Here is a 12,398-nt window from a genome sequence, read left to right on the forward strand (position 1 = left end):
CCTGGAGAATCTCATGGACAAAGGAGCCTGGCAGGTTACAGTCCATAGGGTCGCAAAGAGTTGGACACAACTGAGCACACACATTTGTTGGACCCTGTGACCCCATCCAAGTGTGCGATCGGGGGTATGGTACAGGCTAGACCTCGCAAACCTGGCCCTCCACCACAGATGGTTTCTTGGCACTAGCATTCTTAAATAAAAAACAAACTAGTAACTCGAAAGAAACAGCTGTGTGCGGCTCTGAAATCGCGGGGGTAGCCCAGCCGCAGAACACTTGGTGGGAGAGTGATTGCAAAGCCAGGCCTGTCACTGTGGGAAGGTAGGGACTTTGGTTAAACATTTGGCAGCTGTGACACCTTAACTGTCCCCTCCCCTCAGAATGCAGTTGAAGGTGAAACAAGATGGTGTTGTTAAAGGAGTTATTTAATAGCCAGATCCGCTGAGGTCGGCCGTAGAGTTGGGGATCTCACTAAGTAAGGAGGGTCTGCACCCACGGGTGCGGGTGGGGGCGTCTGTGGCTCACGTGACCTGTCCCCTCAGTGAGGAGAACACCCCGCTGGACTTGGATGACCACGGTGGCAGAACTTTCCTCCGAGTCCTGCTGCACTTGACCATGCACGACTACCCACCCCTGGTGTCGGGGGCCCTACAGCTCCTCTTTCGGCACTTCAGTCAGAGACAGGAGGTCCTCCAGGCCTTCAAACAGGTAGCTTGGGTGGCCGTGTGTGCGCGCACACGTGTGCGTATGTGTGTTCCTGGTGGTGGCATCGTCATCTGTCTGAGAGGGTGTTGAGTGCCACTGGTCGACTGCATTCGTTCAGGTGCAGCTACTCGTTACCAGCCAAGATGTCGACAACTACAAGCAGATCAAACAAGACCTGGACCAGTTGAGATCCATCGTGGAGAAGTCAGAGCTCTGGGTGTACAAAGGGCAGGGCCCCGACGAGGCCATGGACGGCGCATCTGGGGAAAACGAACATAAGAAGACAGAGGTGGGTGACACGCAAGTTAGGTTGCTGGAGGAGGTGCGTGGGCTCCTGGGAACAAGTGAACGTCCTCCTCTGGTTTTAGGTAAAAATGCAGATGCTAGGATGGGCTGGGATCTCAAGAGATCTGCTTGTTACCAGGGTGATAGCCAATCTCCCAGGAAGTGCAGCACCAGGTGCCCCTTGCAGACTCAACCTGGGAAAGAACCTGTTCTCCAGCTATGCCTGGCCCACCATCCTTTCCCAATCAGTGAAATAACGTCCATCACAGGGAGCTGAGTATGAGCAAGTGATTGACTCGGGCATAAACCTGGCATGGCAGCTGGCCAGTGCTAGTGCTCAGTCGCGCCTGACTCTCTGCGACCTTATGGACTGCTGCCCACCAGGCTCCTCTGTCCATGGGATTCTCTAGGCACGAATACTGGAGTGGGTTGCCATGCCCTCCTCCAGGGGATCTTCCCACCCAGGGATCAAACCCATGTTTCTTGCATCTCCTGAATTGGTAGGAGTATTCTTTACCACTCGCGCCCCCTGGGAAGCCCCATGATGGCTGGAAAACCCTGCAAAATTCCTGTTCCTTCCGAGACTGTGATCTAACCCCAACAAATGGGCAGGAACGCAAGCGTTGTGCAAACCCCAGTCACGTTTGTTTTGGTTCCTAGGAGGGGAATAACAAGTCACAGCAGCATGAGAGCACCAGCAGCTACAACTACAGGGTGGTCAAAGAGGTACGTGCCCTCCCCTGAGCCTTTCCCATGGTGGGGAGTTCAATGGAGAGGAGGACCGCTGAGGTCACGTGCATCAGCCTCAGTGTCGGGTCTCAGTTCACATCACGTGTGTGGCCTCAGTTTCCTCGCCTTGTGTGGGGGCCGCCAGCACCTATACTTCTGAAGGTTTACAGTTGAAGGAAGAGTTAAGTGGTAAAATTATCAATGATTTATCCTGGTTGCTGACACTTAGTATCACCAATGAGAACCGTAGTTCTTTTTTTTTTTTATTGGAGGCTAATTATTTTACAATATTATATTGGTTTTGCCATACATTGACATGAATCTGCCCCGGGTGGACATGAGTTCCCCCTCCCTAACCCCCCTCCCACCTTCCTCCTTCCCTTATCCTCCCTCTGGGTCATCCCCGCACACCAGCCCCGAGCATCCTGTAACATGTATCGACCCTGAATTGGCGATTCGTTTCACATATGATAATATACATGTTTCAATGCCATTCTCCCAAATCATCCCACCCTCACCTTCTCCCACAGAGTCTCATTCTTTAGAAATCTTTGCATAGGATGATTCAAAGTTGAGAGGTTGGAAGCTTGGTGTTTGTTTGTTTGTTTACCCCGGAACAAATTCTTCCCAAGTTTTCGGCAGTGATGCTGAGTCATACATTTTTTGTTGTTGTTGTTTAGTGGCTAAGTCATGTCCAGCTCTTTTGCAATCCCATGGACTGTAGCCCACCAGGCTCCTCTGTCCATGGGATTTTCCCAGCAAGAACACTGGGGTGTGTTGCCATTTTCTTCTCTAGGGGATCTTCCCGGACCAGGGACTGAACCTGTGCCTCCTGCAGTGGCAGGCAGATTCTTTACCACTGAACCAACAGGGAAGCGCCCATACCATTTTAGGATACCTGAAACCATCCCACTTGCTGATGGAGCCATAATCCAGTCGTTAATCTGGAAGACTTGTTCTTAGTCATATGTGGATTTGGTTCAATATAATCAGTAAGGATCCTACAAGTTAGAGAACTTTCCCTCTTATTATGTTCTTATGGATTTTGATCCCTTTTACCTTCCTGCCCACACCATCCCCTGGCAATCTTTCTTCCAACTATGCTTCCTACTTTTCTGAGATTGATTTTTGTTTCTTACAACTTTTTTTTTTTTTAAACTTTGAGGTATAATTGACAAAATTATAATATACTTGACAATGTGATAATTTGATATATACATAGTGAAATCATTACCACAATTAATTAACACATCCATCACTCACAGAAGTAACTGTTGGAGGATGGTAGGGGGAGGTAAGAATGCTTAAGATCTATTCTCTTAGCAAATTCTATGTACACAATGAGGTATCAGGAACTGCAGTGGCCAGGCTGTAGGTTAGATCCTCAGAACAGAGATGTGGGTTGACAAGAAACTTTGATCTTTCTTCCTACCAGATTTTGATCCGACTCAGCAAACTCTGTGTTCAGGAGAGCGCATCCGTGCGGAAGAGCAGGAAGCAGCAACAGCGCTTGCTCCGGAACATGGGTGCCCATGCTGTGGTGCTGGAGCTGCTACAGATCCCCTACGAGAAGGTGGGCATCGCCCCCTCCCTGCAGCCCGACCCCACAGCTGCTGCTCCAAGGGGGCAGGTTCCTGGGTTTCCCCAAACCCTTCACACTTGGGAACGGTTGGTGAAGAAATGAAGCTGATATGTGATGACTGTCACTGTGAAGCAATCTTAGGTAATTGACATGAAACAAACAGAGCATCCTAGAAATTCAGTGAAACCCCCCCATAGCCTCCCTCCACTTTTAGAACTCTATCAAGAAGGAGGAGTCTGTTTGTTCTCTCCTCACTCCCCTGCCAGGCCGGATGGGGGCAGCTTGGTCTGAGTACAAAGATCCGGTGGACAGAGCTGTCTCTGCACGTGGACTTGTACTGTATACTTGTTTTCCTTTTTTTAAAGAGTTGTAGAAGCTGTTTATTGTTTTGAATCCACTGTGTTTTAGAAGAGCTTGTGACATGGCCATCAGTAACTCCCCCAGATCACATGTATGATTATGAAATCAAATTAGCGTAAGAGATAAATTATGAACCCCCCACAATCACAGGGACTACAGTTTTCTGCTTTCAGAGCAGGGGGATGAACTGGTGAGTTCAAGAGAACCAGAGAAAGCTGTCCTCCCACATAAAAGATACTGGATCAGCAAAGCTTAATAAATACATGCCGTACAGTTTGCTGCCTTGTTACTCAGCCATGGAAGCTCTGCGAGCTATTAAATGCCTGTGAGGACATGGGACTTGCCCACTCGAAGTCCTCCCTGTGTGCGTTCAGCTGGTTAAGTTCGATCTGTTGGATTCTGCTCAGTCTGTCTTCTTTTCTGTTGATGGAAATTAAGCTGCATCTCTCATTTTTCGTGTTAGCGTTTGGCATTGCTAGTGATGGGATGGAGGGAAGGAGGATAGCATTCACATTGTGTAACCGGACAGGGCACTTCTAAAAGCATTCATTTGGGACTTCCTTGGAGGTCCAGTGGTTAGGAGGACTCTGTTCTTTCACTCTGGGGAGCATGAGTTCAGTCTCTAGCTGGGAAATTAAGATCCTACATGCAGTGTGAAAGTTGAAAGTTAAGTCGCTCAGTCGTGTCCGACTCTGCGAACCCATGGACTGTAGCCCACCAGGCTCCTCCGTCCATGGGATTCTCCAGGCAAGAATACTGGAGTGGGTTGCCATTTCCTTCTCCAGGGTATCTTCCTGACCCAGGGATCGAACCCAGGTCTCCCGCATTGCAGGCAGACGCTTTAACCTCTGAGCCACCAGGGAAGCCATGCAGTGTAGTATGGCTAAAAAATAATAAGAAATAAATACAAAGAATAACAGTGTTCAGTAGAACAAAATGAAAGCATTCATTCAGGCTTCTAAAACCTGGTGTGGCGCTCATGGTGTTGCCACTTGATGGATGAGGGGACTGAGGCTGGGGAGGTTTAGAGTTGAGACTTAGGTACTGGGCTGTTGAATTCCCCACTGACTCCCAGAGGCTCCCTAGTGAAGAGTCACCTGAAGGAGGTTCCCTGCCCACCGCTTGCTGGGTGCCAGGCCCTGTGCTGAGGCTTTTACATTATTTTCTCATTTAATCCTCAGGACATCCAGGGGAGATAGGTGCCCCGTTTTAGATGAGAGGACTGGAGCCAGAGAGGTTTAGTAACTTGTCTGGAAGGCCCAGCTGCACATAGCAGAGCCTGCTCAGCTCATCTGTGGGAGCCTGGCCCTTGGACAGCTCACCTTCCCCACAACCTGCTCCTCACCTTTACCCGCTACCCCGCACCTTAGGAAGTTCCCTCCCAAGGCCGTCTCCTTAGTCACAGGGTCTGTGTAAATCCAATGGGTCAGGCTTTTCACCAGCCACAAATAAAAGTACAAGTTTAACCCCTTCAATAGATCACGTACTTCAGTCACTTGGAATTAATATAGATGGATATGGGTGTCATCCAAACTTGGCCGATGTTTGGACTCAAACCAGCAAGTGGATTTGTCTACCTCTGTGTGAAGAATGTCAGGAGAAAGGTTGCTGGCCTTGGCTTTGCCTCATAGTAACCTGTTTCCTTAATGAGAGACATTCATTCTCAGAGCAGTGTTGGAGGGATCTATAGGAACCAGATTCAGCTGGAATTGGTGACTCAAAGGCGGAACATTGTGTGTGTGTATACTTTGTCTGGTTTTTGGATGGATACAGCCATCCCATTGTGTAAGAACAGCGGAGGGACTCTTACTAACAGGTAAGTTCGTGTTATGTCTTTATGAGCTCCTTGCCCTGTAAAAATCTGCTTTGAAGGGCAGAAGCTTTTAGTTAGCTTGTCTGCCAGCCGACTCCTTTAGTAGGCGAAGAAGGGGAAGAATGCACAGTGGTTCACGGTTGCTGTGGTGTCTCTCTGTCCCAGACCCTCTGATTTCTTAGAGCTTAGAAACTTTGCCCCTCTCTCTATAAATGAGAGACAGATGTAATACCTGCCCTGTTGTTCTGAGACTTGCTATCAGGGTCCTCTTTAAATCTCCTGCTTTGTTCAGTTGTCACCCTGGGAGTCTGGGTTCCTTCCATCAGTGTTCCTGGCAGAAGTGTTCTATTTTCTCACAAGGCTGGGGTCTAGATCAGAGTGGGCAGACTGCAGACATGGATCACCTCCAGCCTACCGCCTGTTTTTATATAGCGCTGGAGACAAGAATGGTTGCTATGTTTTGTTTTGTGTTGTTTTCAACTTTATTTTTAACTGAAGGATAATTGCTTTACAGTATTGCGTTGTTTTCTGCCAAACATCAACATGAATCATCCATAGTACACATATGTATGTTTTGAATAGTTAAATTTTTAGGGGTTATATAGGTTTGTGCATAATGTCCTCTATTTTGCTTTTTGATCCATAAAGCCCTGAAGTGTATATCTGGACCTCTAAGAAAAAAGTTTGCTGACCCTTAGTCTAGACCAGTAACAGCAGCTAACATTTAATGAGTCATCATGATCTAAGCACTTGACATGAATTTTCTCATTTAATCTTCATAACCACAATAGGAAGCGTGTGCTTCATCAGCTCCTTGTTACAGATGAGGAAACCGAAAGGTGCAGTCCCTTGCCCAAGGTCACACAGCTCAGAAGTTGTTCGTCTGGCCTAAGGGCCACGCAGCCTGGCGTCAGGGCTGCATTCCCAACTGTGGCACTCTGTCTCTGAAACGAGGCCACCGAGGAAGATGCGGCGGGCTCTACGAATATGAGGGGTGATTTCCACTTGGGGAGGCCTCTTTTGTTTTCACTCTTTTAAAAACAAAAATTTCTGTTTAGAACTGTAAGGACTTATGCTAAAGCTGAAACTCTAATATTTTGGCCACCTCATGCGACGAGTTGACTCACTGGAAAAGACTCTGATGCTGGGAGCGATTGAGGGTAGGAGGAGACGGGGACGACAGAGAATGAGATGACTGGATGGCATCACCTACTCGATGGACATGACTTTGAGTGAACTCCGGGAGTTGGTGATGGACAGGGAGGCCTGGTGTGCTGTGGTTCATGGGGTCGCGAAGAGTCGGACACGACTGAGCCACTGAACTGAACTGAAAGTAGCAAGTAGTACACTTACTCCTTGGAAGGAAAGTTATGACCAACCTAGATAGCATATTAAAAAGCAGAGACATTACTTTGCCAACAAAGGTCCGTTTAGTCAAGGCTATGGTTTTTCCAGTGGTCATGTATGGATGTGAGAGTTGGACCGTAAAGAAAGCTGAGTGCCAAAGAATTGATGCTTTTGAACTGTGGTGTTGGAGAAGACTCTTGAGAGTCCCTTGGACTGCAAGGAGATCAGTCCTGGGTGTTCATTGGAAGGACTGATGTTGAAGCTGAAACTCTAATACTTTGGCTACCTGATGTGAAGAGCTGACTCGTTTGAAAAGACCCTGATGCTGGGAAAGATTGAGGGCGGGAGGAGAAGGGGACAACAGAAGATGAGATGGTTGGATGGCATCACCAACTCAATGGACAAGAATTTGGGTAAACTCTGGGAGTTGGTGATGGACAGGGCGGCCTGGCATGCCGGGAGTTGGTGGTGGACAGGAGGCCTGGCGTGTTGCAGGCCATGAGGTCACAAAGAGTCAGACACAACTGAGTAACTGAACTGAAAGTAGCAAGAGGTTTCTTTGTTTTTAAATGTCTATTTATTTGATTTCACTGGACCTTAAGTACAGCACATGGGATCTCCAGTCTTCATGGCAGCATGCAGGTTCTTTAGTTGCTGCATTTGGGATCTAGTTCCCTGACCAGGGTCACACCTGGGCCCCCTGCATTGGGAGCTTGGAGTTTTAGCTGTTGGACCACCAGGGACGTCCCAAGAGGTTTTATATAATTGTCTTGTCATAGGCCATTTTTGTTGTTGCTGCTGTTGCTCAATTGCTCAGTCATGTCTGACTTTTGCGACTCCATGAATTGCAGCACACCAGGCTTCCCTGTCCATCACCATTCCCCAGAGTTTGCTCAAACTCATGTCTGTTGAGTCAGTGATGCCATCCAGTCATCTGGTTCTCTGTCTCCTCCTGCCTTCAGTCTCTCCCAGCATCAGGATCTTTTCCAGTGAGTCTGTTCTTCGCATCAGGTGGCCAAAGTTTTGGAGCTTCAGTTTCAGCATCAGTCCTTCCAATGAGTATTCAGGGTTGATTCCTTTAGGATTAATATAGGCATCTAACTCTTTACAAATATCGAATGTATTTTTTTGAAGTGTAGTTGATTTACAATATTAGTTTCAGGGGTACAGCAAAAGGATTTGGTATCTTTACAGATTATCTTGCAATAACTTTTAATGGAATATAATAGCTATCCTTGCCTGTGTTGTACAGTGTATCCCAGTTGCTTACTGAGTATGTGTTTTGATACATGACATGAGAATCTCGTAATCAGCCATGTGAAATGCTTGAGACACACATTATCCTGATTGTGTAAGTAGGAAAGCTAAGTCTTTGGTTAAATCATGTGTCAGGTGACGGGGAAAGGAGTCAGGGCAGGTACATTTGCCCCAACTTAGAATCTAGAATTCCACTTTGCTATGTTAACTGCTGCCAGAATTTAGGGTGTCCATAGGTTAAGGCAACTTGAAAATGTGTGCCTGAGAGCTGGGAGATGTGCTTATAGCCAGTGATGAAGTTGGCCTCTGCTCTGTTGTCCACATGTATTTTCAGAAGTAGGGGGTTTAGAAATTTCAGCAATTGCTAGACAGTGGGATCTCAGAGACTTCCTCTTAGCTTTCATTCTCTATGTTCTTTTTCCATGATAAAATCATTCCTTTTGACTGCCCAATGGCACCCCACTCCAGTACTCTTGCCTGGAAAATCCCATGGATGGAGGAGCCTGGTGGGCTGCAATCCATGGGGTCGCTAAGAGTCAGACACGACTGAGCGATTTCACTTTCACTTTGACTGCCCAAGGCCAGTGGGAGAGAATTCATTTTCCTCCATGAAGCATAGACAAATTTCTGACTTCTCTGCAAGAGTCAGCGGTGCAGCACCCCCCAATGTTTTTATGCAGCCAGCCCCTTGAAACACCCCCGGAGCCCCACATTAGTCGAGGGGATGGGGACATCATGGAACCTGGCCTCCTGGCCTAGAGATCACTTCTTTCTCCATTTGACCTCTTGCCAAAGGCATAGCTGGGTCTTCAACCTGTTTTTCGTCTGTCTTCTCCCTCACAGGCTGAAGACACCAAGATGCAGGAGATAATGAGGCTGGCTCATGAATTTCTTCAGAATTTCTGCGCCGGCAACCAGCAGAATCAGGCTCTGCTCCACAAACACATAAACCTGTTTCTAAACCCAGGGGTAAGACTGGAGGCCTGTCTGGGACTCTGTGCAGGAGGGGGACGGCGGCGGGTGGAAGCAGGAAGAGAGGAGAACAGCTTGTTCTTTTGCTGTTGTGGCCACTGGGACTTGTTATGATGCAACCTTCATTCCGACGGGGAACATTTTGATCGGTTTTCAGGAGGACGTAAATACTTTATGGGGAAGAAAGGTAGAAGGAGGGAGGAAGAGGTGGTAGATGCAAGATAAATGTATTTTCTCTGAGCATTCCTCATTACACTGAACTGCAGCTATAGCAAAGTACCAGTTCTTACTGTCCAGCCACATCCTTCTGAGGGCGTGCATCACGTTTTCTACATTTACACAAAACATAATGCATCCGTGTCAACCAAGGTCCATCTAGTCAAGGCTATGGTTTTTCCAGTGGTCATGTATGGATGTGAGAGTTGGACTGTGAAGAAAGCTGATCACCAAAGTATTGATGCTTTTGAACTGTGGTGTTGGAGAAGACTCTTGAGAGTCCCTTGGACTGCAAGGAGATCCAACCAGTCCATTCTAAAGGAGATCAATCCTGGCTGTTCATTGGAAGGACTGATGCTAAAGCTGAAACTCCAATACTTTGGCCACCTCATGCGAAGAGTTGACTCACTGGAAAAGACTCTGATGCTGAGAGGGATTGTGGGCAGAAGGAGAAGGGGACGACAGAGAATGAGATGGCTGGATGGCGTGACCGACTCGATGGACATGAGTTTGAGTGAACTCCGGGAGTTGGTGATGGACAGAGAGGCCTCATGTGCTGTGATTCATGGGATCACAAAGAGTCAGACACGACTGAGCAACTGAACTGGACAACATAATTATGTTACATTTTAATTACATATGTTTTTAATATATTACATATGTGTTATGCTTTTTTTATATAGGAAAATGATGGTACACTGTACACATTGGTGTGGTTTTTTTTGCCTTTTTCACTTACAACATCTTGGCTATCTTTGTAAGTCAGAGATATATACATTTTTCTCATTGATTTTCATGGCTAAATACTTCCCTGGTGGCTCCGCAGTAAAGGAATCTGCCTGCAGGAGACACGGGTTTGATCCCTGTGTTGGGAAGATCCCCTAGAGGAGGAAATGGTAACCCACTCCGGTATTCTTGCCTGGAGAATCCCATGGACAGAGGAGCCTGGTGGGCTACAGTCCATGGGGTCGCAAAGAGTTGGACACGACTGAAGCAACTGAGCACACATGCACAGAACGGCTGTAACTCTTTTGAAACCATTTCCTTATTAATGGACAGTTCTGCAGTGTCTGGTTTTTGGCTCGTGAGCAGTACTGCAAAGGCCAGCCTTGTACATTAGCACATACTCACATGCACACACACAAACACAGAAATACTCATCCATACTGTGGAGCTTTCCAGAAAAAGAACTGCTGCATTGTAGAGTCATATTCCATCTTTGTCATGTTAACAGAAAGAAAAGGCAAAAGGTGAAAAGGTTAAAGCCCCTTACCTCACACCAGTCATTAAACCTAATAACTCAGTAAGTCTGGATAAAAAGTAGAAAATGAAGCTTCTGAAGGAAAACATGAAAATATCCTCATGACCTTTTGGAAAGGAACTTTTCTCACACTGAATGCAAAGAGCACTAGTCATGCAGGAAAATATCAACAAATCAGGCTTTTTGAAAAAATTAATGTGGAACTTCCCTGGTGGTCCAGGGGTTAAGCCTTCACCTTCCAGTGCAATGGGTGTGGGTTTGGTCCCTGGTCAGGAAGCTACAATCCCATCCACAGGCCTGTTGGCCAGAAAACCAGTACATGAGCAACAGAAGCAATATTGTAACAGATTCAATACAGACTTTAAAAATGGTCCAAGATAAAAAATCCTTTAAAAAAATCAAGAACGTCTATTCATCAAATGACACTGCAAAGAGTAAGCAAAGACAAGCCACAGAGAGAAAACATTCACAGTGTTGAAGTCCAGGAACAGCTTCACACCCACTAGAAGTAACAAATTCCAGAAGGTCTGTGAGGAAAATCACAGCCCACTTTTTCAAATGAGCTAAAAACTTTAAAATGGGACGCTCTGCCGCAGAGATTATCCACATGGCCAACAAACATCACAAAGCCCTCAACATGGTTCATCATCAGAGAAATGCAAATCAAAGAAGATACTTACAACAAAATATGAAATTAAAAAATGGAGATTACTCAGTATTGGCAAGACTGTGGAGTAGCTGTAATGTAGAATGTAAATTGTTAATCTAATCTGTTTCAAAGCTGTTTGTGAGTATCTTCTAAAGCCAAATGTATCTCAACTCTGCAACCCAACGATTCTACTCCTGAGTATAAAGCCAGCAGAAATGCATACGTTTCATTTATCAGAAGACATTTAGAAGAATGTTCAGAGTGACACTGTTCATCACATATGTCATAAGAACTGTGTCACTACTTACCCTTCAGACAGGTGGTGGTGGTGGTGATTTAGTTGCTTAGCCACTCCCCCAAATGGCCATCAACCGCAGAACAGGTAGATGCATGTGGTATATTCATGCAATGGAATGTAAATAAGCTAGTAACAGATACAACAAGACGGATGACAATACTGCAATTGGAACAAAAGAAGGCAGGCAGAAGAGGATGCTTGAGGTTCAAGACTGGGCAAAACTAATCTGTGGTTGTGGAAGTCAAAATAGTTGTTAAACTTGGAGAGAGTGGGCCATAAAGGGGTCTGTTTTGTTTCTTAATCTGGGTGCTGAGCTTCCCTCTGAAATTCATTCAGCAGAAAACTAATGATTTGTTTACTGTCCTGTGGTTTTATTACACGTGGTTGAAAAAGCTGAGTTAACAGGAGCGAGAATGGAGGAAGGTGCTTTGGCGGGGCTGAATGCCCCTCTGCCTGGGCCGGGGTAGGCTCCTTCTCGCCTGGCCCTTCCTTTGACCGTGTCTCTGTGCCCTTGCTCTCGCGTCAGATCCTGGAAGCCGTCACGATGCAGCACATCTTCATGAACAACTTCCAGCTGTGCAGCGAAATCAACGAGCGCGTCGTCCAGCACTTTGTTCACTGCATCGAGACTCACGGTCGGAATGTCCAGTACATCAAGTTCCTGCAGACGATTGTCAAGGCTGAAGGGAAATTCATCAAGAAGTGCCAAGACATGGTCATGGCCGAGGTGACAGCTGTGTATTTCTAAATGCTTTCATCCGGTGTTCTGCAGGAACTTACAATTATTTAATTTTATTTGTGTGACCTGGCACCGTGTCCAGGGGTCATTAAAAGAAAGAAAGTAATGTATGTGTGTGCACTCGCAAGTGTATGTGAGCTTAAACTGTAGAAACAGCCAAGAGTCCAATCTACTTTTTCATAGCAAT

The 12,398-nt window shown here is 46.5% G+C and overlaps 1 protein-coding gene across 1 annotated transcript in view; it reads left to right on the plus strand.

Moving 5' to 3' along the window:
- The window catches only part of ITPR1 (inositol 1,4,5-trisphosphate receptor type 1), a 360,426-nt gene that overhangs the window by 190,561 nt on the left and 157,467 nt on the right, over positions 1–12,398 (plus strand). Inside the window, exons 26-31 of the mRNA XM_055414365.2 lie at positions 545–706; positions 822–992; positions 1,649–1,714; positions 3,153–3,290; positions 8,920–9,045; positions 11,999–12,199. Coding sequence (XP_055270340.1) covers positions 545–706; positions 822–992; positions 1,649–1,714; positions 3,153–3,290; positions 8,920–9,045; positions 11,999–12,199 — 864 coding nt within the window. The remainder of the gene's footprint in view (positions 1–544; positions 707–821; positions 993–1,648; positions 1,715–3,152; positions 3,291–8,919; positions 9,046–11,998; positions 12,200–12,398) is intronic.

Source organism: Moschus berezovskii, chromosome 24 (genome assembly GCF_049115385.1).
Source record: "Moschus berezovskii isolate FMDL1 chromosome 24, NW_MosBer_1.0, whole genome shotgun sequence".
In the NCBI taxonomy this organism is placed as follows: Eukaryota; Metazoa; Chordata; class Mammalia; order Artiodactyla; family Moschidae; genus Moschus; species Moschus berezovskii.